Here is a 23,200-nt window from a genome sequence, read left to right as displayed (position 1 = left end):
CAAGCAATGATCACACGCACGGCACAGCGGACACACCAGGAACCGCGGTGTTGGCCGTCGAATGGCGCTAGCTGCGCAGCATTTGTGCACCGCCGCCGTCAGTGTCAGCCAGTTTGCCGTGGCATACGGAGCTCCATCGCAGTCTTTAACACTGGTAGCATGCCACGACAGCGTGGACGTGAACCGTATGTGCAGTTAACGGACTTTGAGCGAGGGCGTATAGTGGGCATGCGGGAGGCCGGGTGGACGTACCGCCGAATTGCTCAACACGTGGGGCGTGAGGTCTCCACAGTACATCGATGTTGTCGCCAGTGGTCGGCGGAAGGTGCACGTGCCCGTCGACCTGGGACCGGACCGCAGCGAAGCACGGATGCACGCCAAGACCATAGGATCCTACGCAGTGCCATAGGGGACCGCACCGCCACTTCCCAGCAAATTAGGGACACTGTTGCTCCTGGGGTATCGGCGAGGACCATTCGCAACCGTCTCCATGAAGCTGGGCTACGGTCCCGCACACCGTTAGGCCGTCTTCCGCTCACGCCCCAACATCGTGCAGCCCGCCTCCAGTGGTGTCGCGACAGGCGTGAATGGAGGGACGAATGGAGACGTGTCGTCTTCAGCGATGAGAGTCGCTTCTGCCTTGGTGCCAATGATGGTCATATGCGTGTTTGGCGCCGTGCAGGTGAGCGCCACAATCAGGACTGCATACGACCGAGGCACTCAGGGGCAACACCCGGCATCATGGTGTGGGGAGCGATCTCCTACACTGGCCGTACACCACTGGTGATCGTCGAGGGGACACTGAATAGTGCACGGTACATCCAAACCGTCATCGAACCCATCGTTCTACCATTCCTAGACCGGCAAGGGAACTTGCTGTTCCAACAGGACAATGCACGTCCGCATGTATCCCGTGCCACCCAACGTGCTCTAGAAGGTGTAAGTCAACTACCCTGGCCAGCAAGATCTCAGGATCTGTCCCCCATTGAGCATGTTTGGGACTGGATGAAGCGTCGTCTCACGCGGTCTGCACGTCCAGCACGAACGCTGGTCCAACTGAGGCGCCAGGTAGAAATGGCATGGCAAGCCGTTCCACAGGACTACATCCAGCATCTCTACGATCGTCTCCATGGGAGAATAGCAGCCTGCATTGCTGCGAAAGGTGGATATACACTGTACTAGTGCCGACATTGTGCATGCTCTGTTGCCTGTGTCTATGTGCCTGTGGTTCTGTCAGTGTGATCATGTGATGTATCTGACCCCAGGAATGTGTCAATAAAGTTTCCCCTTCCTGGGACAATGAATTCACAGTGTTCTTATTTCAATTTCCAGGAGTGTACAAGAACTACCGCTATCGCACCTTTGCAAAAGATCTGGCAGAGAACTCGAGAAAATTGTGGTCGTTTGTAAAATCACTAAGTGGGTCTAAGGCTTCCATTCAGTCCCTTGTTGACCAGTGTGGTGTGGCAGTTAAAGATAGCAGATTCAAAGCCAAAGTTTTAAATTTCACATTCAAGAAATCGTTCACACAAGAGACATACCGTCATTTGACCATCAGACACTCTCTCTTATGGATGACAAAGAAATAAGCGTATCTGACATAAAGAAGCAACTTAAAGGTTAAAAAAACAATCATCAGGTTCGGATGGAATCCCAGTTCGATTTTACAGTGAGTACTCTACAGCATTGGCCCCTTACTTCGCTTGCATTTATCATGAATCTCTCACCCAGCACAAAGTCCCAAACAGCGCAGGTGACTCCAGTATATAAGAAAGGTAAAAGAACGGACCCGCAAAGTTACAGACAATATCCCTAACTTCTGTTTGCTGCAGAATCCTTGAAAACATTCTCAGTTCAAATATAATAAACTTTCTTGGGATTAAGAAGCTTATTTCCACGAATCAGCATTGCTTTAGAAAGCGTTGCTGATGCAAAACTCAGCTTTCCCTTTTTTCACATGATATACTGAGAACTATGGAAGAAGGGCAACAGGCAGATTCTGTGTTTCTAGATTTCCAGAAAGCATTTGACACGGTGCCCCATTGCAGGCTGTTAACGAAAGTACAAGCATATGCAATAAGTTCACAGATATGTGAATGGCTCAAAAACTTCTTAAATATTAGAACCCAGTATGTTGTCCTAGACAGCGAGTGCTCATCAGAGACATGGTATCATCATGAGTGCCCCAGGGAAGTGTGATAGAACTACTGTAGTTCTCTATATACGTAAATGATTTGGCGGACGGGGTGGCCGGGAGTCTGTGGTTGTTTGCTGATGATGCCAAGATGACTTAGACAAAATTTCCAGTTAATGTGATGAAAGGCAGCTAGCCCTAAAATGGAAACATGTATGTTAATGCAGATGAGTAGGAAGAACCAACCTGTTAATGTTCGGATACAGTATTACTAGTGTCCAGTTGACACAGTCAAGTCATTTAAACATTTGAGTGTAATGTTGCAAAGCAATATGAAGTGGAACAAGCATGTGAAAACTGTGGTAGTGAACTTCACTTTATTGAGAGAATTTTAAGAAAGAGTGGTTCACCTGTAAAGAAGACTGCATATAGGATGCTGGTGCGACCTATCCTTGAGTACTGCTCGAGTGCTTGGGATCAGTACCACATTGGATTGAAGGAAGACATTGAAGCAATTCAGAGGAGGACTGCTAGATTTGTTACTTGTAGGCTCAAACAAAACTTAAGTGTTACAGAGATGCTTTGGGAACTCACATGAGAATCCCTGGAGGGAAAGCGGCGTGTTTTTCCGTGGCTACCCCCCCCCCCCCCCCCCCCACACACACACACACCTCCACACCCCCCCACACCCCCCAGGAAACACTATTGAGAAATTTTAGAGAACTGGCTTTTGAAGCTGACTGCTGAATGACTCTGCTGCCACCAATATACATCACGCATGAGGACCACAAAGATAATATATGAGAAATTAGGGCTCATATAGAGGTGTATGGACAGTTGTTTTTCCCTCGCTCTATTTGCAAGTGTAACAGGAGGGGAAATGACAAGTAGCGATACAGGGTACCCTCGACCACACCCTTTATGGTGGCTTTGGAGCGTTGATGTAGATGTAAATGTAGATCTGTCATATGTCTTTGTATTGACAATTCCACATGAGTTTGCAGTTTTTTGTGATTTTTTATGCAATATAAAACTGTATCCATAAAAACATTTTCTTGGTATATTCCAGTGAAATATCAACAAATGTGATTATACATTTCTCCTCATTGCAGAACATGAGGATACAACGGCACTGTATGACAAAATAACATCACTGCCAACTGCCGAATTGAAGTTTGAATCTGCACCCATGTCAGTGCCCGTGGCAGTAGAGTTCAAACCCCACCGGAACTGTTTCCTTAATTCTATTGATATAATAATATCCAGCCCACGAAACTGGATACCACAGTTTACAACAATGGATCTTGTAAGTGCGTATTATTATTATTATTTATTATCACATCAAAATAGTTCAAATCTCAATTTGTGGAGCAGTTTCCTCAAATATCAGACACAAGAAAAGCATAAAATTACTAGTTGAGTGAAGATGACTACATAGACCGACATTAGTGAAACTAGAAACATGTGCATTTCTCTCAAGACAGTACATGATGTAAGTTACATTGATGGGAAATCCAGGCTGGAATGCAGTATGTACATATGTCCATTTTTGGCTTGTTTTGTCACAAAATTCAAACTTTTATTGTAATTTTTCTTAATGTTGTAAAAAGCTGACTTAGGAATTCCAAAGTCTGTCATAACAGTCTGGCCAGAAGTACTGGCATGGATTTTATCAAGCCCTCATTTTATTTTCTAAATCTAATAATTTCTATTTATTCCTGATACTTACATCGAGTACTTATTGCAGTATATATACAATACTTACACGTTTATGCAATCGCATTTAAAGACTTTAGCACAGCTTATCGTATGGGCTTCAGCAAATGAACTGAGCAGCCTTTGATTGTGTTGTGTGCTTTGGACCAACAATGATACATACATCGTCATTTATCAACCACAGACCTCAGATGTTAAGTCCCACAGTGCTTAGACCCATTTGAGCCATCAACCACAGACAAAGCGAATGGCAAGGGAGGGAATGTGTTCAGCAGTTTAAATGAGCTTGGTGCAATCAATGTCCAGTACGGTATACTTGCATTTCAAGTGGCAATAAAGAAACCAGTTCAAATGATCATACACAAGCTGCATTGGAGGTAGGTGCTCTTTTGAAATGTGCTGAGAATACAGGTTTACTTCTACCTCGATTAGACAGGTGGCTGTATGTACCAATTTTCTGTGGTTGAAAGAGTATTGAGAGAGCTGACTGAGAAAAAATGGGCAAACAATGTTTTCAGTAAGAAAAACAGTCTAGGTTGCAACTGACAGCAGAAGGTTTATTAACGCATTTTACCTTTTTGAGGCCCCTTCAGAATTTTTACATGGGAAAAAATAAAAGAAATAAATTAGGGGCATGGTCCCATCTAGCATGAGATGGCGCTAAAAATTTTTTAAATGCCGTTTAAAAAGCCAGGAAGAGGGGAACTTGTGTTTGGGAACTGTGGGTAATGTATTAGTCATAAATAGAAAAAATTTTGTATGCACCTAGAATGTGAAAGTAAAAATTTTTTTTAAAATTTTGATAATGAGAAGCTAAATTTGTAGTGGAGCCATACAAATTATGACAATTCTGACCTTTGGCAAAGGAATGGCAATGCTAAGATAGAACCACACTTGTAATCTTGAAACATACATATTGCAACACAAACTGTAGCAATTGTGAACACACAACAATGTATATGGACACTACATATGATTGACAGGCAGAAAGCTACCAACATGGTGGACAGAAGCTCCAGGAGGTGGCATTTACATGTTTGGAAGCACTATAAATGAGAATAAGGTAAAACATATAGTGATAAGTAAAGGCAATGAAAATGAAAAAAAGATTTAAAATAGGCGATAGAAGTAAAATTGATGTAAAAGCAGAAGAAGGAATAAAATGTCTAATGCGCGCGCGCGCACACACACACACACGCACGCGCACGCACACACACGCACATACACATACACACACACTCTCTCTCTCTCTCTCTCAACCTGCCCAACTGTGAATGGCATAGGCACCCACTGCGAAGTTCTTGCTGTAAACAATATGCAAAGCATTTGTATACAGCACAAACTTTTCTATTTCAAATAACAAAGAAATAATTAAAAAACTGCAAGGAAAGGTCTTTACAGCCACCTTTTGTATAGCTTCTCTTGAAGTAAGAATTTTTACACTAACATTCTTATTGACAATATGATCAGTATTATTGTGTCATCTAGTATTGTCCAAGAAAACCTGTCTTCTAAAAGTCAGTTTAGTGCCAACAAGAGAAGAGAATTAACTTCACTTCTTAAATTGGTCACTCTTAAGTAATGGGTTCAGACAAAATGAAGGGTTATAACATTAAAGTAGCTCACACCACTCATGACAAGATCCAGTATCACTTTATATGAAATTAGAAGCCATGTAAGGACAAAGTCTCTTATTATGGTGTGTATAAACTTAAATGCAGTCAATACTGCATGTCTTACATTGCACAGACTGATCAGATGTTCAGAATGAGATTCCAAGAGCATATGCTCACTGAAAACGGCACATTTAAAAATAATTCCTCATTCATTGAGCATTTAAAATTTAGACTCCTAGAGCCTGTATTAGAATTGCTCCAAATTTTGCATCATTCATGCAAGAGCAAAAAATCGACTTTGCTTGAGGAACTGGAGATGGTGAAACACTCATGTAGCTACAGATGTAGGTCTTAATGATTAACTAATTACTGAGAATTAGACATTTAATGATCCAGTGATGGCAGTTCTTCAGAGTATAGCTGAGTACCACCGTAACTCCCCTTTTCAAGACATTAACTCATTTCTGTTTCTTAAATTTTACATCTGACTTATAAAAATGTACATAATTTATGTCTGTTTTCTACAGGAGTTGTAATCTCTATACAATTCTAATGTATATTTCGTCTTTACTCTTGATGAGAACAGATGGTGCCACGTGTTAGATATTTTATTCCTATTTTAACTAGGCCTACTTTTGTATCTATTTTACCTCTGTAACCTGTTTTCTGAAGAAGAGAAATTTGTTAACATTGAGTATAGATTTAAGTGTTAGGAAGTCTTTTATAGAAGTACTTGTATGGACTTTAGCCATGTATGGAAGTGAAATATGGACGATACACAGTTTAGGCAAGAAAAGTGAATAGGAGCTTTTGAAGTGTGTTATTACAGAAGAATGCTGAAGATTAGATGGGATGGATCACATAGCTAATGAGGAGGTAGTGAATAGAATTGACAAGCAAAGACATTTGTGGCACAACCCTGACTAGAAGAGGGGATTGGTTGGTAGGACACATTCTGAGGCATCAAGGAATCACCAATTTAGTACTAAGGAGAAATGTGGGGTGTAGAAATTGTAGCAGGAGAACAAGATATGAATTCAGTACACAGATTCTGAAGGATGTAGCTTGTAATAGTTACTTGGAGATGAACAGGCTTGCTCAGGACCGAATAGCATGAAGTGCTGCATCAATTCAGTCTTCGGACTTAAGACCACAACAACAACCTGTTTTAAATCCATTTTTCATTTTTATTGCCTTTTCTTACCACTATATGTTTTACCAAATTCCCATTTATTGTACTTCCGAACAGGTAAATGCCAGCTAGCGAAGCTTCTGCCTGCTGTGTCAACAGCTTGCTGCCTGTCAGTCTTACGTATCGTGCGCATATGTTGTTACATATTCACATATTTAGCTTTTCGTTGCCAGTTTTGGGTAACATTTTTAAAAATCTCTTACTTTGGCATTCTAGATACATACCAAAAGCTTGACTATTTGTGACTAATGCATTACCCATAGTTCCAAAATATAAGTCCCCTTCTTTCTTTCACCATCTTCTGATGCTAGATACGCCCATACCCCTAATCTATTTCTATTTATTTTTTCCCATTTAAGAATACTGAAGATGCCTTGAGAAGGCAAAACATGTAAATAAAGATGCTGTGGTCATTTGCAACCTGGACTGTCTTTCTTGCTAAAAATACACAGGGTGTATACGACCAACGGAAAAACCCGGGAATTTTTGTAACTGGTAAGAATCAATACTCCAACAAAGGATATTACAGCAGAATAATACTGCAGCAATAAAACATGAACGAGAGAGAAAAAAATTAAAATAAAACATAAGTTGTAAAGGAAATGTGCCATATACGACGACAAGACACAGTGCGCATACAAGCATCTGCCAACAGCAAAATGTGTCAAAGTCTTTAGGAAGACTATGCAATGCTTCATACCACATTGCCTCTGATGAACGTGACGTCACAACTGCTTACAATAGATTTGTTTGATCAGTTGCGAACAAACTCATGTGCATGCACTATTCAGTCACATAAGAGTAGTACCTTCTCCCACTTCTGGCTACAGAAGTGTAGCATTTAGCTGTATAAGCAGTAGCAGCAAGCAGCCAGATGCTACCCGGAAAATCTTTACTGGTGCGACTAAGGTGCCACTAGATTCACGCATGCACAGCAGGCCCAGATCTAGGGGGTGGGGGGCAATCCGGGGTATCTGCCCCAGGGCAATTTCGGGGAGTTGGGGGGGTAATTCACCTTCTTGCGGAAAAAGACCTTGTTTCACAAAGCAACTAGCATCCAGTGCAAGTTGGTCTATCAATTATTCGAATGATTTTGAAAAACATCCCTGTTAGTTTTTGAACATTTTTCAATAAATTCTAAGTTGACTCTGAATGAATCATAAGTTGATTTTTGAATGTGTGCATAGTGTACACGATGTGTCTGCCAGGGGAATCCCCGTCACATCTAGAAATAAATTTTCCTGCAGACAAAAGGGGACAGGGCTATATGAACTGAGTGGAATAAAGCTGAACAGGTGAATGCCAGTCGCTGTTTATGTGGTTGACTTGGTTTGCAAATAATCAGCATTGTTATAATTACTAGCAAAATCCATAGAGTCAGACTACCAGAGTGGAAATAAATGACTAACAGGTAACAACAATTACACAATATCTTCTCGTACTACTTTTCGATCTCGCGCTTCAGAAGCTAGAGAGTATGAATGAAATGTGAATTTATTTCCTAATATAAAACTTTTTGCATGTAGTGGGTGTAATAGGCATTTGATAGTGGTAATTCGTGAATTATATCCTGTCATGTTATAAAAATAACCATTTGTGCCAAAACAGTCCTGTTTATTTGGTGTGTGTTACAATTGCTGCAATATTAGGCAGGCCTATTTTGTTTTATATAGCAGACAGTAACAAAATAAACGTAATCAGATCGAGAAACCACACCAGTCTTGAATACTATTTTAAAGGGGGTAGAATGTCAAACCAGCCAACTGGGAGCAGGACAGGCATCACAGGATATTTTAATGTCTACTGTTCTGAATATAGTTTGATGACATCCATTACAAAATATTGCACATTTGGATTCAACAGATCGAAATACAGTGACGTGCGATTGAAGAGTGCTGTGTGAAGAGGCATGGTACTTTGGCATACTTAAGGCGAAGTAACATGTCTTACATTTCCTCAAACACACGTTTTATGTATCAGAACATATTTTTGAAAAGTATTTTTATTTTTTTTATTTTTGGCATCCTACCTCAAATGCTCGAGTGAGGAGGGGTGCCACTACCTAGTATTACCCTGGATCGGAAATATTGTAGATCCGAGACTGATGCACAGAGCAGTCGTAGTAGTAGTGAGGTGGTAGTCTCCACGTGACCTGTGTTCATGTTTAGTGATTTTTGCTGTTTCCTCTTCGTTTATTGCTCTCATGTCAGACGGATGGAGCTATCAAGTGAATTGAAATACACTCACATAATTACGGAAGGCTAAAAAAATGGCTCTGAGCACTATGGGACTTAACGAAGGCTAAAATATGTTATTAGTTTCAGATTTGATTTTATTTCATTTCCACCTTTCTGACAGTCAACCATTAATCGCCTTGCTAAAGAAATTTGGCTTTTATTAATCTTTTCTGCTGAGACAGTCAATTTATTTGAAACAAAGTGTTTTAACTCCACACTATTGGCTAATTTCAACTGTTCACTGCATTTCAAGTGCATGTTTTCATCTTGTAACAAATATGGCATTATGCCATTATAAAGAATCAAACATAAGGTAATACAGTATTGATACTCCAAGAAAATTTACATCCGAATCTGGACATACGAATGTGCACTTCAAGCCAAATTATGCATTTTTATATGGTTCACAAAATTCCTAAGCTTTTGGAGCATCCTCTAAGGTCTTGTTTCTTTTATGACGTAATGCTAGATCTTTTAATGTTTTACACATACGAGCCTACGGGCTTCCAGCGTCACCGTAGCTGCGTGAGTGTGGCGATGCCTGTTATCTAGCGCTCTCTGGTAACTGCTGAAATGACCCTATTTCTAACAGGTCGCAGGAAAATATTGCGAATAGTTGTTTGAAAAGCGTTTATTTTGAAAGTAAATATCCTTTTACGCAAGATGAACTATGTGGGGGAATGTACGAAGAATTTCTTAAATCACAGAGCATTTTACTCTCATTTAAAAATCAACTCTTTGAGGATGACCATTTAGAATAATTTCTAGCCCAGATCAGACATTTATGTTGTATATTAATCTTCAAGACCAGTATTATATGTGTAAGCTTTTCTTTTCTTGTAGCAACACTCTGTATGCTAATTTAAATCATTACCTTTTACTATTTGTGTGTTCGTGCCACTTAACAGTGTCCTATGCTCTGAATATCCGCCGTCATCGGCTGGCAAGATGACGTGACATGTGCTATGACTGGCTTAGATAAGTGCATCGCAATCTTGATTTCAGTGCTTCGGAAAGTAATATGCGGTGTTTGGTGGAATTGGAATTTATACTTTCGCAATACGAAAATATGCAGTGTACACATTGCTGCACATCAGACATCTTTCCAAAATGTGTTTTTGCCCGGAGTTTTGTTTTCTAAAGTGTTTGGAAATTCTACGCTGGTGTCAAAACTATAACCATTGAAAAGGATTGATAAGTTTTACAGTTCTGAGGAAAAGTATAGTGTCACCTACCGGAAAAAATTTATTTTCATCTGGGAGAAAGTGTATTATTAACAAGGAAATTAGGGTCCCCCTCCCCTCACCGTTTATACACACAGATACATCATTAAGGTTGCTGCATCATAACCTTAGAGTAGGATGATTCATATGGCACAAATAATGCGTGAGGGGGGGGGGGGGGGGGGAGCACCTGTTATAACTGAGATATTGCTGAAATGAGGGAGTTCCGTCAGTTATGCTTCATGTGTATGTCAGTGCAAGACATATTCGAGAACACTGGGCCCAGCATTGTGTCGTATCACACAGTTTCTGTTCAAACATTATGAGATGTGACAGGTTTCAGCCTCTCCTTCAAATGACAATTCACTAGAAAACAACTAGAGAGTAAATTAGCTATGTCCCATTAAACAAAATGACACAATATTATGAGAACAATAGTTGCTACTCGCCATATAGTGGAGTTGCCGAGTCGCAGATAGGCAACCAAAAACCTGTCACAAAATAGTATTTGGTCAACAAGGCTTTTGACACACACACACACACACACACACACACACACACACACACACACACAGGCAAATCACATGCACATGACCACATACTACCAGCAGTGCATAATGGGGGTGGCAACTGGGGGGAGTAAGGAGTCTGAAGGTTACACTGAGGATGGACTAGAGAGGGTAGCAGAAAAGAAGGGAAGTAAAAACACTGGGTGTGTTTGTGGAATAGAGAGATGTGTAATGCTGGAATGGGAACAAGGTAGGGGCTAGATAGGTGAGGACACTGACTAAGGAAGGTTGAAGCCAGGTGAGTTATGGAAACACGGGATATATTGCAGGGAGAGTTCCCACCTGTGCAGTTCAAAAAAGCTAATGTTGGTGGGAAGGATACACATGACACAGGCTGTGAAGCAGTCATTGAAATGAAGAATAGTGTGTTGGGCACCGTTCAGCAACAGGGTAGTCCAGTTGTTTCTTAGCCACAGTTCATGTGGACAGACATCTTGATGGTTTTCATGCCCACATAGAATGCAGCACAGTGGTTTCATAGCCCTGCCATTGATGGGATAGGTGATGTTTGTGCCCAGACTGGAGTATGTGGTGGTAGGAGGATTTGTGGGAAAGGTTTTGCATCTAGGTCTATTAAAGGGGTATGAGCCATGAGTTAAGATTGTTGGGAGCAGCAGTTGTGTAGATTCGATGGACAGCAGAATACCCCTGTGGGAGGGGTGGGCAGGACTTTTCTCGGCACGATGAGAGGTAGTCGAAACCCTGGTGGAGAATGTAATTCAGTTGCTCCAATTATGAGGGTAATGCTTGTCTGTGGCCGGATGGAAAGACTTTGGGAGAGGTGGTGGGTGACTGAAAAGATAAGACACAGGAGATTTACTTTTGTACAAGGTTGGAAGGACAATTGTGGTCTGTAAAGGCCTCAATGAGACCCACAACACATTTTGAGAGGAACTGCTCATCACTGCACCTTCGGTGGCCACAGGTGGTAGTAATGCTGGTGGTTAGTAGGTCTGATATGGACAGAGGTACTGAAGAAGCCATCTTGGAGGTGGAGGTCAACATCTAGGAAGGTGGCTTGTTGGCTGGTGAAGTGAATGGGGGAGAAGGTGTTGAGGTTCTGGGAGAATGTGGATAGTGTGTCTTCACCCTCGATCCAGATTGTGAAGATGTCATCAGTGAATCTGAAATAGGTGAGAGGTTTAGGATCCTGGGTATTTAAGGAGGATTCCTCTAGATGGCCCATGATTAGGTTGGCATAGGACGCCCATAGCCGTGTCCCAGATTTATTTGTATGTAATGCCTTCAAAGGAGAAGTAATTGTGGGTAAGGGTATAGTTGGTCGTGGTGACTAGGAAGGAGGGTGTTGGTTTGGAATCCATCGGACATTGGGAAAGGCAGTGTTCAATAGCAGTAAGGCCATGGGTATTAGGGATGTTAGTGCGAAGGGAAGTGGCATTAATAGTGATGAGCAAGGCACCATGGGGAACAGGAACTGTGGCGAGTCTATGGACGAAATGTTTGGTATCTTTTTAGAGGAGGTAGGTTGTGGGTAATAGGCTGAAGGTGTTAGTCTATAAGAGCAGAGATTCTCTCAATGGGGACACAGTAACCAGCCATAATCGGGTGTCCTGCTTGGTTTGGTTTATGGACTTTAGGAAGCATGCGGAGGATAGGAGTGTGGGGGGTGGTAGGGATGAGGAGGGAGATGAACTCCGGGGGAGAGACTGCAGATCCTGCTAGACTTCTAGAATGGGGTCACTGTTCAAGGTTTATGGGTGGATGTATATGACAGCTGGGGGGAGTCATTCTGCCAGGTAATCCCCGCGGTTCAAAACTACGGTGGTGGAGCCTTTTCCCGTAGGTAGGATTATAAGGTCAGGATCAGTTTTTAGATGGTGGACTGCAGTTCTTTCTGTGGGTGTAAGGTTACTTTGCATGTTGAGGGAAGGTTGAAGGTTAAGAAATTCTGTAAAGTTAAGAGGGATGATTTGGGGTCAGTGGGGGTGGATCATGGATGGATGGAGGAGTGAAGTAAGGCAGGCGGGGTTCAACATTGGTCTTTGGTTGTGTCTGATAGGTAGTGTTGGTGGCGAAAAAATGTTTCCACTGTAGGGATCGGGAGAAGGAAAGATGGTCTTAACAAGTCCTGCCTGATTGAATTAGGGAGTGGGGCAAAAGATGAGGCCTTTGGAAAGGACTGATATTTTTGCCAGGGCTAAGGCTTTTGGAGGAAGGGTTCATGACTGTGTTTCAGGTCTATTTAGGTTCTGTGTTGTGGTGGGAACGCGTTTTGGAGTGTGGGGTAAATGTACTAGGTCTGAGAGACAGAGTTTATCAGCTATGATGGGGCATGGGGGAGGCGTGGACAGTGGTACTCCAAGGCATGAGTGGGAAGTGAGCAGAGTGGAGAGTTTTTTGAGGTAGCATTGTGCATGTTGCTCTAGTTCCTGGTGGGCAAATGTTTCAATGTTTGTTGTGGGTTCCAGGAATTTGCCATTGCATAGCAGGAGAATTTTACGGGTGGAAAGAAGGTATTGCAAGGGGGTTTGGGTTTTATTGATGTGGTTTTGTAGGACTATGTTACTGAGGGCTAAGGATTGGCGGAATCTGAACAGATGGAAGTCATTGTGGAAGGAAGGGTGGCAGCCAGAGATGGGTAACGTGATGGTAAGGTCATTAGGGGAGGTTCCATGAGCCAAGCAACAATGCAGGAACAGTATATGGGACTCTGTTCTGGCTAGGAATAAGGAAACTTTGCTGTATTGACACAAATGGAAGGAGCAAGGATCCATGGTGGTGGAAAAAGTGAAAAAATACATAAATAACATAGAATTACATCCAAAAAAATTTCGCAAAAATACACCCAAATAGTGGAAGAAAATCACAGAAAGGATGAAACAGATGAAATAAGGGGAAACAAGATGAAATCTGAGAGAGTACGATGATAGTGAAAGGCAAAACTCACTAAAACTGGTGGGAAGTCTCAGTGAGATTAAAGAAAAAATGTAAGTAACAAAAATGTTTTACTGTGAGTTGCATGTCTGAGGGTGGATAGGTGTGAAGAAGGGGACTGCAGATGTGAGTGGATGAGGTGAAATTATTAGGTGTGAACTGGGATAGAATGAAGGAGTAGGGTGTGGGGAGGGGTTGGTAGGATGAGATAACAAGATCGTGTGCGACCGGAGAGGTGCAGGAAATAACGCGTGAAAATACAATGCCTGACAGATTCCAAACCAACAACCTCCTTCCTAGTCACCATGACCAACTATATCCTCACCCACAATTACTTCTCCTTCGAAGACATTACCTACAAACAAATCTGGCGTATGGCTATGGGCATCCAATGCCAACCTATTCATGGACCATCTAGAGGAATCCGTCCTAAACACCCAGAGTCCCCACCCTCTCACCTGGTTCACATTCATTGATGACATCCTTGCAGTCCGGGTCACGAGTGAAAACATCCTATCCACATTCCTCCAGAACCTCAACATCTTCTCCCCCATTCATTTCACCTGGTCCTACTCAGCGCAACAAGCCACCTTCCTAGATGGTTGACCACCACCTCAAAGATGGCTACATCAGTACCTCTGTCCATATCAGACCTACTAACCACCAGCAATACCTTCACTTCGACAACTGCCACGTGTTTCACACCAAGAAGTCCCTTCCATACAGCGTACCCACCCATGGCTGTCGCATCTACATTGACAAGCAGCCCGTCCCAAAATATACAGAGGGTCTCACTGAGGCCTTTACAGGCCATAATTGCCCTCCCAAACTTGTACAAAAACAAATCTCCTGTGCCTTATCTTTCCAGTCACCCACCACCTCCAAAAGTCTCACCGTTCTGGCCACAGAGGGGCATCCCCTTGTAACTCAGTACCATCTAGGACTGGAGCAACTGAATGACATTCTCTGCTAGGGTTTCGACTACCTCTCGTTGTGCCCTGAAATGAGAAGTGTCCTGCCCAGTATCCTTCCCACCCCTCACACAGTGGTATTCCACCGTCCACTGAACCTACACAATATCCTCGTCCATCCCTACTCAACCCGTGTTCCCAACCCCTTACCTCATGGCTCGTATCACTGTAATAGACCTAGATGCAAGACCTCTCCCATACATCCACCCACCACCACCTTCTCCAGTCCGGTCACAGCCATCACTTATCCCATCAAAGGCAAGGCTATGTGTGAAACCAGTCATGTGAAGTCCAAGCTAAGCTGCAAACACTGTGCTGCATTCTATGTGGGAATGACAACCACTAAGCTGTCTGACCACATGAATGGCCACCAACAAACTGTGGCCAAGAAACAACTGCACCACCCTGCCAACCATGACGTCCTTCATTGAAATGTCTGCTTCACAGTCTGTGTCATATGCACCCTTCCCACCAACACTAGCTTTTCTGAATTGCATAGGTGGGAACTCTCCCTGCAATATATCCTATGTTCCCGTAACACTCCTGTCCTCAACTTTCATTAGTCATTGTCCTCACCCATCCAGCCCCTACCTTGTTCCCATTCCTGCACTACACAGCCCTCTATTCCACCAACACATCCAGTCTTTTTACTTCTTCTTCACTACCCCCTCCCTCTCCTCCGACCTCTGTCTAGTCTCCCGACTGCACCTAGCTACCCTATCCTGCCATCCCTTTCCCTCCCTGCCCCAGCTTCCTCCGTACTCCCACCCAGTTGCCTCTTCCATGATGCACTGCTGCTGCTGGTTATAGCCTGGCTTCAGCTGCTAGAGACTGTGGTCAAGTGTGTGGTGAATTGCCTTTGTGTGTGTGTGTGTGTGTGTGTGGGGGGGGGGGGGGGCTGAAAGCTTATTTTGTGACAGTCCTTTAGTTGTGCCTATTTGCAACTCAGCATCTCTACTATATGGTGAATAGCAACTATCCTTTTCATAATATTGTTACATTCCATCCTTGATTTTCCATTGTTTAAACAAAATGAGACCATTCTTGTGAAATGTGTGTGTTAATTTTCAACATACATATATGACATCTAACTCGTTGATCATGTTTAAGAAAATTTATGCCATGAAGAACCAAATAAACTGTATACATAAAACTGTAAACATTATTACAGTCAAACAAAGGTTATGTTTGGAATTCTTGGTTTCTTGAAGACATTGCTCGCAGTTATTTCTGGGGAAGAGTTACACTATGTTTACAGGTATATTTTAAACCAATCTCAGTCTTGCTTCAGAAGCTGCCAAGACTACTCATATAACCAAAACTGCAAGAAAATCCAACTGGGATGACCTTTCACAATAAAAAATCCTTAATTTCAACTAGGTTAACAAAATTTTAGGCATAAAGGAAATGGCTTGCCAATGTGTTGGAGAGACAAAAGGAATATCCATACAATAATGACAAGGCATACTGCTGAGATGATCACCTTTACCTTTAGAGGAGACAGTAACAAGTGAAAAATCACCCTTTGTTGTATACAATATCGTAAGTTGGGGTTTGAATCGTGTGACTGGCAGCTGAGCATCAGCCTGAAGTGGTGAAGGAAGTTTACCGTCAATGTTAGATTCACATGAAAGAGAACCCTTGCGTGACTTATGGTAATCATCTGAAGAAATCTTGCTGAGAATACAGATCTTTAAGTACTACATGGCACATGAAGATTCTCCACATTATGAACAGGAAAGCATTTTCTTAAGAAAATAATTGAGACAAGTAGTTAGGAAAGAAAAACAGTGTGCAGTGTGTTCTCTGATAGGCACAGCACTGACTGGAAAAATCTTAGAGTAAAGACAAAACTGAAAAACTGAGTAGTGAATTCAAGATAGCACTGTACAGATTACACTATTTCAAAATTTATCATACAAAGCAGAAAACTGCTCCCTGACAGTCTTAAAAGAAGATTATTGTACATACAACAAGCTATATTTTTGTGTGGGAAGATAGATGGTTTTTGGAAAATTCTGTGCACGTACTTTTCATCACTTTCTTGCCAAACAAACACAGTGTTATAAATAAATTAATTTATGAAAGTACATATTTTATGATTAAAGGAACAACTCGCCAAATAGCAGAGACACTGGGTCACTCAACAGCCTCAGAGACAAGACTGAAAACTTGGTTAGCTTTTGCGATTTTTTACAGCCGAATGTAGCTGGAGGGGAGGGGGGCAGCAGAGGCTGAGTCGTACCAAAGTTTTCAGTCTTGTTTGTGTGCCTGTTAACAACTCATTGCTTCTACTATTTGATGAGTTGCTACCTATACTGCTAAATTATTTACATTCTGCCAGAACTTTTCATAACATATTTGCTTTATAGGAGTAAATTTTTATTCAAGAGCACATAATTACACACAACTTTAAAGTAGAAAGTCTTGACTTTTCAATAATATAAATGTTACTACTATACCAAATATTTTGAGAGGTGCAGTAGTTTGAAAACAATGAAATTCTTCGCCACGACGTTGCATAAAACATTTAATATTTTATTCACCTCTGCATACTGCTAAGGTCTTTCATAAATAAAGAGAAATCTTGTTATATTTTCCAGTGTCAGACAAGGTAAAAGGTTCAGATAAGAATAACAGAGTCCTGACCTTTTGATAAAAAGTTTATTTATTCAAAACAGATTTTAGGAAATTATTGTTAAGTGGCACATACAAAACATATTTAAAACCAGAACCATTACTGCTGTTTTATGTGCAGTTTGAGGGAGTTCAGCGATTCGTGAAAGAAGAAAATGGATCCTACGTACTTACAATTGCAGGACTTCAGAAAGTGAAGGTACATTATTGTCTTCAAGTACATCGCCATTTGTATACAAAGGTCCTCATGAGTATTTTCAGTCTTTCCCTTTTCCTGTTACAGGGGCCTATCTCATTTGGTATAACATTCTACGATCGTACTACAAGAAAATTACTCAACTCTGCAGTGTTAGACTTGGGCACTCCTTTAATTGTTCCAGCTGGGCTTTGGTATGATCCACATGAAGCTGAACTGGAGCAACTGTACAGGCTTTAAGGTGAAAAAGAAAAAAATATTTGTGTATATATGTTTCATAAAAAAGTTCTCAAAATGATTTCTGTCATTTATACTTATCAAATACAATTTTCTTTACGAAGTATAATCTGCTAGTTTAAAATGATTCAATACATTTATAACCCACTGACACTCTACACCTTTAGTAAACTCTCTAATAAAACGGTAATTGCAAATAAACATTTTCTCTCTGTATTCAGGTAACAGTCCCATGTTCATTGGAGGTACTATGCCTTGTTCTTTCAATTCTTGAAGGCCACGGAGAACATGATACACCATTGTTATTTCCACAAATCTCTTTTGGTTTTCTGTAACAAACAAAAGACTTTGCCTAGCAAGATATCACTAGTGGGTAGCCCTGCAAGTTAACAGAACATATACTTACCATCATCATCACTGAACATTACACCAATCTGATATGGGAATGAAAAGTATATATCCTCCTTGTTGACTGCCAACTCTTGTCGATGTTTCAGTGAAAATGAGGTAATATTTTTTTTCAGTTCTTTTATAGTGTCCTCGTGCACCAAGCCCTCCAGATTTTCAAAATCGCCTTTTGGTAAATAAGCTGACACTGTTTCAACTGCCTGAGATTGAAAAAAAAAGAAAGTTTTGTCATTGTTTATTATAGTTATGTAATAAAGAAATACAGTTAGGAAATAAATAGTTAGATCTATTCCATGTAATTAAAGGGAAATAACATTTTCCAAACAACTCATTTGCTTATAACAACTGTCCTGACATTATACAATGTAAAAAAAAGTTTAAGGTGTGGCTTTCATAAATATAAATTCTCTCAGGACCACAGAATTGTCTGGGGAAGCCTGATTATGAATTACAATTATCGACCCCTTTACAAATATATGAGAACACTTTCCCAAATGTATTAATATTCAGTGCAAAGTAAATATACTGATTTTATGTGCTTTCTGCCATTCACAGAATTTAAACCTGCTTCATTGCACTTTCCATGGAGAAACCAAGTTTAGTGATACCACACAGACTAAAGGAGATAATTTAGGAGAGAACATGTGTCATTTCATTTTAACTCACAATAATTAACATACCCTGCTGTATCGTCATTTGCTGATCTACAGGCAGCTTCTGAGGTCACAACTGCTGCTACTGAGCAGCAAACATACAGAACTGCATCTGCTTTATCGCAGATGGCAAGAATAAAATTCTACTATGCACTATGTCATTGTTTCATATTACAGTGTGCAACCATTTGTAAATATTCTGAGGAATACCTATACAATTACTTCAGTCATTTGTCTTATAAAATCTACACAGATATTTTAGCATACGTACTTAAAAAACAAATTTTTGTTAAACCACAGGTAATGTCACTATTGTAGGACTATGTTATCTTGGAAACATATTTATACCCTGAACAAGTAAGCGTGCCTGGTGATGATTGCAGCACTGTACCATATAGCACACAAAAATAATTTGAGGGGGCATTCAATAAGTAATGCAACACTTTTTTTCTAAAAGCAGGTGGGTTTTGTTCAGAATTCCAACATGCAGGGATGCCCACTTTGTACCACTCTACTGGTTGACGTTGAAGTCAATGTCTTGCTTCACCAATAACCTTCCCATCATCCACATACTGCTTCTTACAGGGTGAATTGTTCATTGAACTGAACATATGAAAGTCGTAAGGTGCTAGATCCAGGTTGTAGGGAAGATGAGGAAGAACAGTCAAATGAAGTTTCATGAGCTGCTCTCAGGTGCACAGATTTGTGAGACACCTTGTATTATCATGGAGAAGGAGAATTTCGTTTGCATTTTTGTGGTGATGACAAACACACTGATGTCGTTTCTTCAATTTCCTGAGGGTAGCACAATACACTTCAGGAGATGATCATTGCACAATGATGGAGGACATCAAACAGAATAACCCCTTCATAGTCCCAGAAGACCACCACCATGACTTTACCATATGAGGGTGCGGCATTGAACTTTTTTTTGGCACCACTCCATGGATTGCAGTTTTGTTTCTGGTTCGAAGTGATGGACCCATGTATCATCATCTGTGATTCTCAACAAAAAATTGTCACAATTAGTCTCTTAACCGGCAAGAAATTCTGCAGAGATGGTCCATTGTTGCTCTTGTATTAGGTGGTGAGGAACCCAGTGGACATACACCTTCGAGTATCCCAACTGGTGGACAACTGTGTCAGCACTGCCAATAGAGATGTCCAGTTGTGCAGTAAGATGTTTGTTTGTGATCCGTCAATCACCTTGAATGAGAGTGCCACACATTCCAACAATGTAGAATTATCAGCTACGTACAGCTGGCCAGCATGCCACAGGTCAGACAGGTTTGCACGACCTCCTTGTGATTATGACAGATGCCTCACCCAACAACTCACCATGCTTTTCTTCACTGGCAGGTGTCCACAGACATTCTGCAAGCACCTATTAATATCTGTGATGCGAAAGGTTATGTATAGCACCACCACCTATCAGAACCTCATAAGTACGTAGGGGTTAAAGAAGGAATATTCCATGATGGCCCACAACAAATTCCGCATTTTTTTTTTTTTTTTTTTTTTTTTTTTTTTCCTTTCAGCTAAAATTGGGTCCAAAAAACAACGTGTTGCATTGCTTATTGAATACCCCTTGTGGAGCACTTAACTATATTGTTATACAGAGGAAAGACTAAAAAAATTAGTGAACATTTCCTGGGCAGGAAGTACATAATTTTATTCTTTAACAGAATGTTCACCCCAATGAACAGTTTCAGCAAACTAATTTTTTAAGATTGTGTACCATAACTTTTATAAATTACAGAAATGACATCATGTAATATACTGGCAGCCAATTATCACGTGCCACAGTAAACTGTAAATATCACACTAGGATTATGCCATTTCTCTTCGAATGTTAGCGGGCATGCAAATAAAATGGATGGGAACATGTTTTGTAGTGCTTCCTCCGTGATAACTACAAACCAGTGTTAAGTACTGAAATGATGGTCAGTGTCCTTAAGATCAACTCCGAGAAGGGATGCAGTTGTGTTTTCGACTGTGCATGCTCTGATGTGATGCCATCCTTTCCACCACAAGTGCTATGTTGTTCACAGCACCGGGTCACTGTTTTTGTTTGAAACTGAGTGTATCACATTGTGCAAGCGTAAAGTATTAGGAATTTTCAGGAGCAGTTGTCGTAACAGCATCATGGTCGAGTGGTCAAGTGCACTGACTGGCAATTGATTGGCTCAGGTCAGATTCCTGCTGCCACCAACCTTTCTTTTTATATATATATATTTAAACAGTTCAACTTCTATACGCAAAATAAGTATATTCGATTTAGTTAAAATTACTACCCTTTTATGTCAAAAGGCTTAGATCATCACATTGTAGCACATTGGTAGAGCTTTGCACGAGCCAGCAATGATGTAATACCTTAAGCTGCTACTGAATTTGGCTAAAGGTCATTACCCAGCACAAAGTTTTGTTAACAGCAACCCCATGCATCTACCTCCACATGAGTAAACATTATTACAAATATTATTTTTTGACACTGTGCTTGTAACTTTTGCTGTTAACAGAATTGTATGCTGGATAATGGTCTTTGACTGCAGCTAGTCACACTATAAAGAGTAAATTGAACAGTAGCTTAAATTGTTACATGATATCATTTCTACTATTGTACAGGAAATTGAATTGTCATATAGTGAGAAGATCGGAAATGTAACACTGTTTTTTCAGGTAATCGCTTTCCTTGGTCAGATCAGTAGTTGAACAGCACTTCCTTAATTGCGGTAGCTACTTTTAACAGAACATCCTCTACTGCCACTGTCCTCTTTCCTGACTAGTAAGAGTCTACACAGGTCTGACCAAGTTGTATTGTATGTACTTGGGTTTTAATCTTACTATGGTATACCAATAGCCATCAAGGAACAATTTACTTCCTTTAATCCTGCCCGTCCCCACCCATCCTCAATAACATAGCTCTTAAGACCTGCCTTGCAGACATACTACCCCCAGTATTGCCATTTTCCTTCACTTCAATAAAACGCAATGCTCCTAAACATCCTCATGACATTTGTCTTCAGCTTACCTTCCAATAATCTAGCTCAAACAGAAATCTCAGCCCGTAAGTTGATTCACTGGCTGAAGCTAGGTTTAAGTATGATTACTTGCAAAGGATTTCTTTACTTCCTTCAGTGAAAGCCTTCCCTTGTTGCCCACTTCATTGGCTTCAGCTAACTCAAAGCATACAGTTGATTATGTCTCGCGTAGTTCCAATCTCCCTCCTACTGTGATGCACTCTCTACTTTCTCTCAGACACACTGTGGTAAATTCTATGTATTCCTGATCTTCATGCTTTCATCACATCCTATCCTTAAATCCCTTTCCAGTGAGTCAAACATCACAGCTAGTTATGAACTTTAAACCAATACTGACCTTCAGAAAACATTAAGTCCAACTAAAAAAAATATATTCTTTTTACACTTACAACTCCTAACCGTTTGCCTTTTCGCCAAGCTCCCAAAACCAAACTTCACTAGCACCTTTCTAATGGTCTTTCCCCATGTAGCTATTTACAGTGCTGGTGAAAAAATAACCCCTGGCTTCATTTAGCAGCAGCTTCAACTAACTGTCTGTAGCCTCTTCCTACTTCTACGATACTAATCATTTCGACCACCAAATTTTTAAAATTCTTGTCCTATTACCATCAGATTTCTTGTTTACCACTGTGGGTGCTAAATCTCTGTACATTAACATCCACTAGACCCAAAAACTCATGGAACTCTTTCACAGTACCATTTTCACACTAACAACTCACCATCATTCATCCTTTGAAAGTCTAATCTGGAATCAAATCTAAATAATTGGCATAAGTATTTGCACAGCGCCATTCTGTGCCAATCTATTTATGGGAACTTCCTTTTCATTCAACATCTTAAACCAGTTGTTTGCTTCAGACTCATTAATGACATCTTCATGATCAAAACTGCTTGTGCTCTTTCCTACAGAATCTCATCCCCTACTCTGAAATCCTTTTCACTCAGTCCTTCTCATCTTAACCAGCTTTCATGCTTGATATTGCTCCCAAATCGCACCATAATAACTTCTATCCATACAAAATATAGCAACTACCAACAACTGTCATCCACTCCACATGAAAACCATCCTCCACCTTTATAATATTAGCATCCATGAATAATACAAAAGCTTGCCAGGCACATAGCAAACAGCCCATGTAGCTGAAATTTGAATTTCCCGCACCATTTCTCTATATAACACCTACAAGCATGTTGTGCTCTGAAGCAATACACCCAATATCTAGGTTTTTTTAAAAAAAATTGGCCGCAGCTTCAATTATGTTTTTTCTTGCTGTGTGATGAGGGATATTCTACCCATAATCCTTCCCTCATCACACAAAGTAATATTCTGTTACCCAACATCCTAGCCCATATCTATGTTACTTCTGCTCCCAGTTCTGTATCATGCAGAAAATTCCTTGTACAGAAAATTTAAGAGCAAAAACTTTTCCAAACATTTCCATCACGGCAGTGAAGTCACAGTCATTTACTATGGT

At 40.8% G+C, this 23,200-nt stretch overlaps 2 protein-coding genes across 4 annotated transcripts in view; one reads left to right on the top strand and one right to left on the bottom strand.

The window, feature by feature from the left end:
- LOC126482398 (mucosa-associated lymphoid tissue lymphoma translocation protein 1 homolog) overlaps nt 1-17,732 on the top strand; it is a 130,744-nt gene extending 113,012 nt beyond the window's left edge. The window contains exons 11-13 of one of the 2 annotated variants that reach the window (XM_050106513.1): nt 3,247-3,440; nt 17,312-17,389; nt 17,474-17,732. In XM_050106513.1, coding sequence (XP_049962470.1) covers nt 3,247-3,440; nt 17,312-17,389; nt 17,474-17,626 — 425 coding nt within the window. In that variant the 3' untranslated portion in view covers nt 17,627-17,732. Of the gene's footprint in view, nt 1-3,246; nt 3,441-17,311 lie in introns of both variants that reach the window. The other variant, XM_050106511.1, reaches the window with a different exon arrangement.
- Nucleotides 17,199-23,200, bottom strand: part of LOC126482399 (uncharacterized) — a 49,394-nt gene continuing 43,392 nt past the window's right edge. For both annotated transcript variants that reach the window (XM_050106515.1, XM_050106514.1), the window contains 2 exons: nt 18,030-18,231; nt 17,199-17,952 (listed from right to left, as the gene is read on the bottom strand). In XM_050106515.1, the coding sequence (XP_049962472.1) occupies nt 17,720-17,952; nt 18,030-18,231 (435 nt within the window). In that variant the 3' untranslated portion in view covers nt 17,199-17,719. The remainder of the gene's footprint in view (nt 17,953-18,029; nt 18,232-23,200) is intronic.

This window comes from Schistocerca serialis, chromosome 5 (genome assembly GCF_023864345.2).
Source record: "Schistocerca serialis cubense isolate TAMUIC-IGC-003099 chromosome 5, iqSchSeri2.2, whole genome shotgun sequence".
Taxonomy (NCBI): Eukaryota; Metazoa; Arthropoda; class Insecta; order Orthoptera; family Acrididae; genus Schistocerca; species Schistocerca serialis.
The sequence above is the reverse complement of the archived record's forward strand: the minus strand, read 5'-3'. Positions and strand labels throughout refer to the sequence as shown.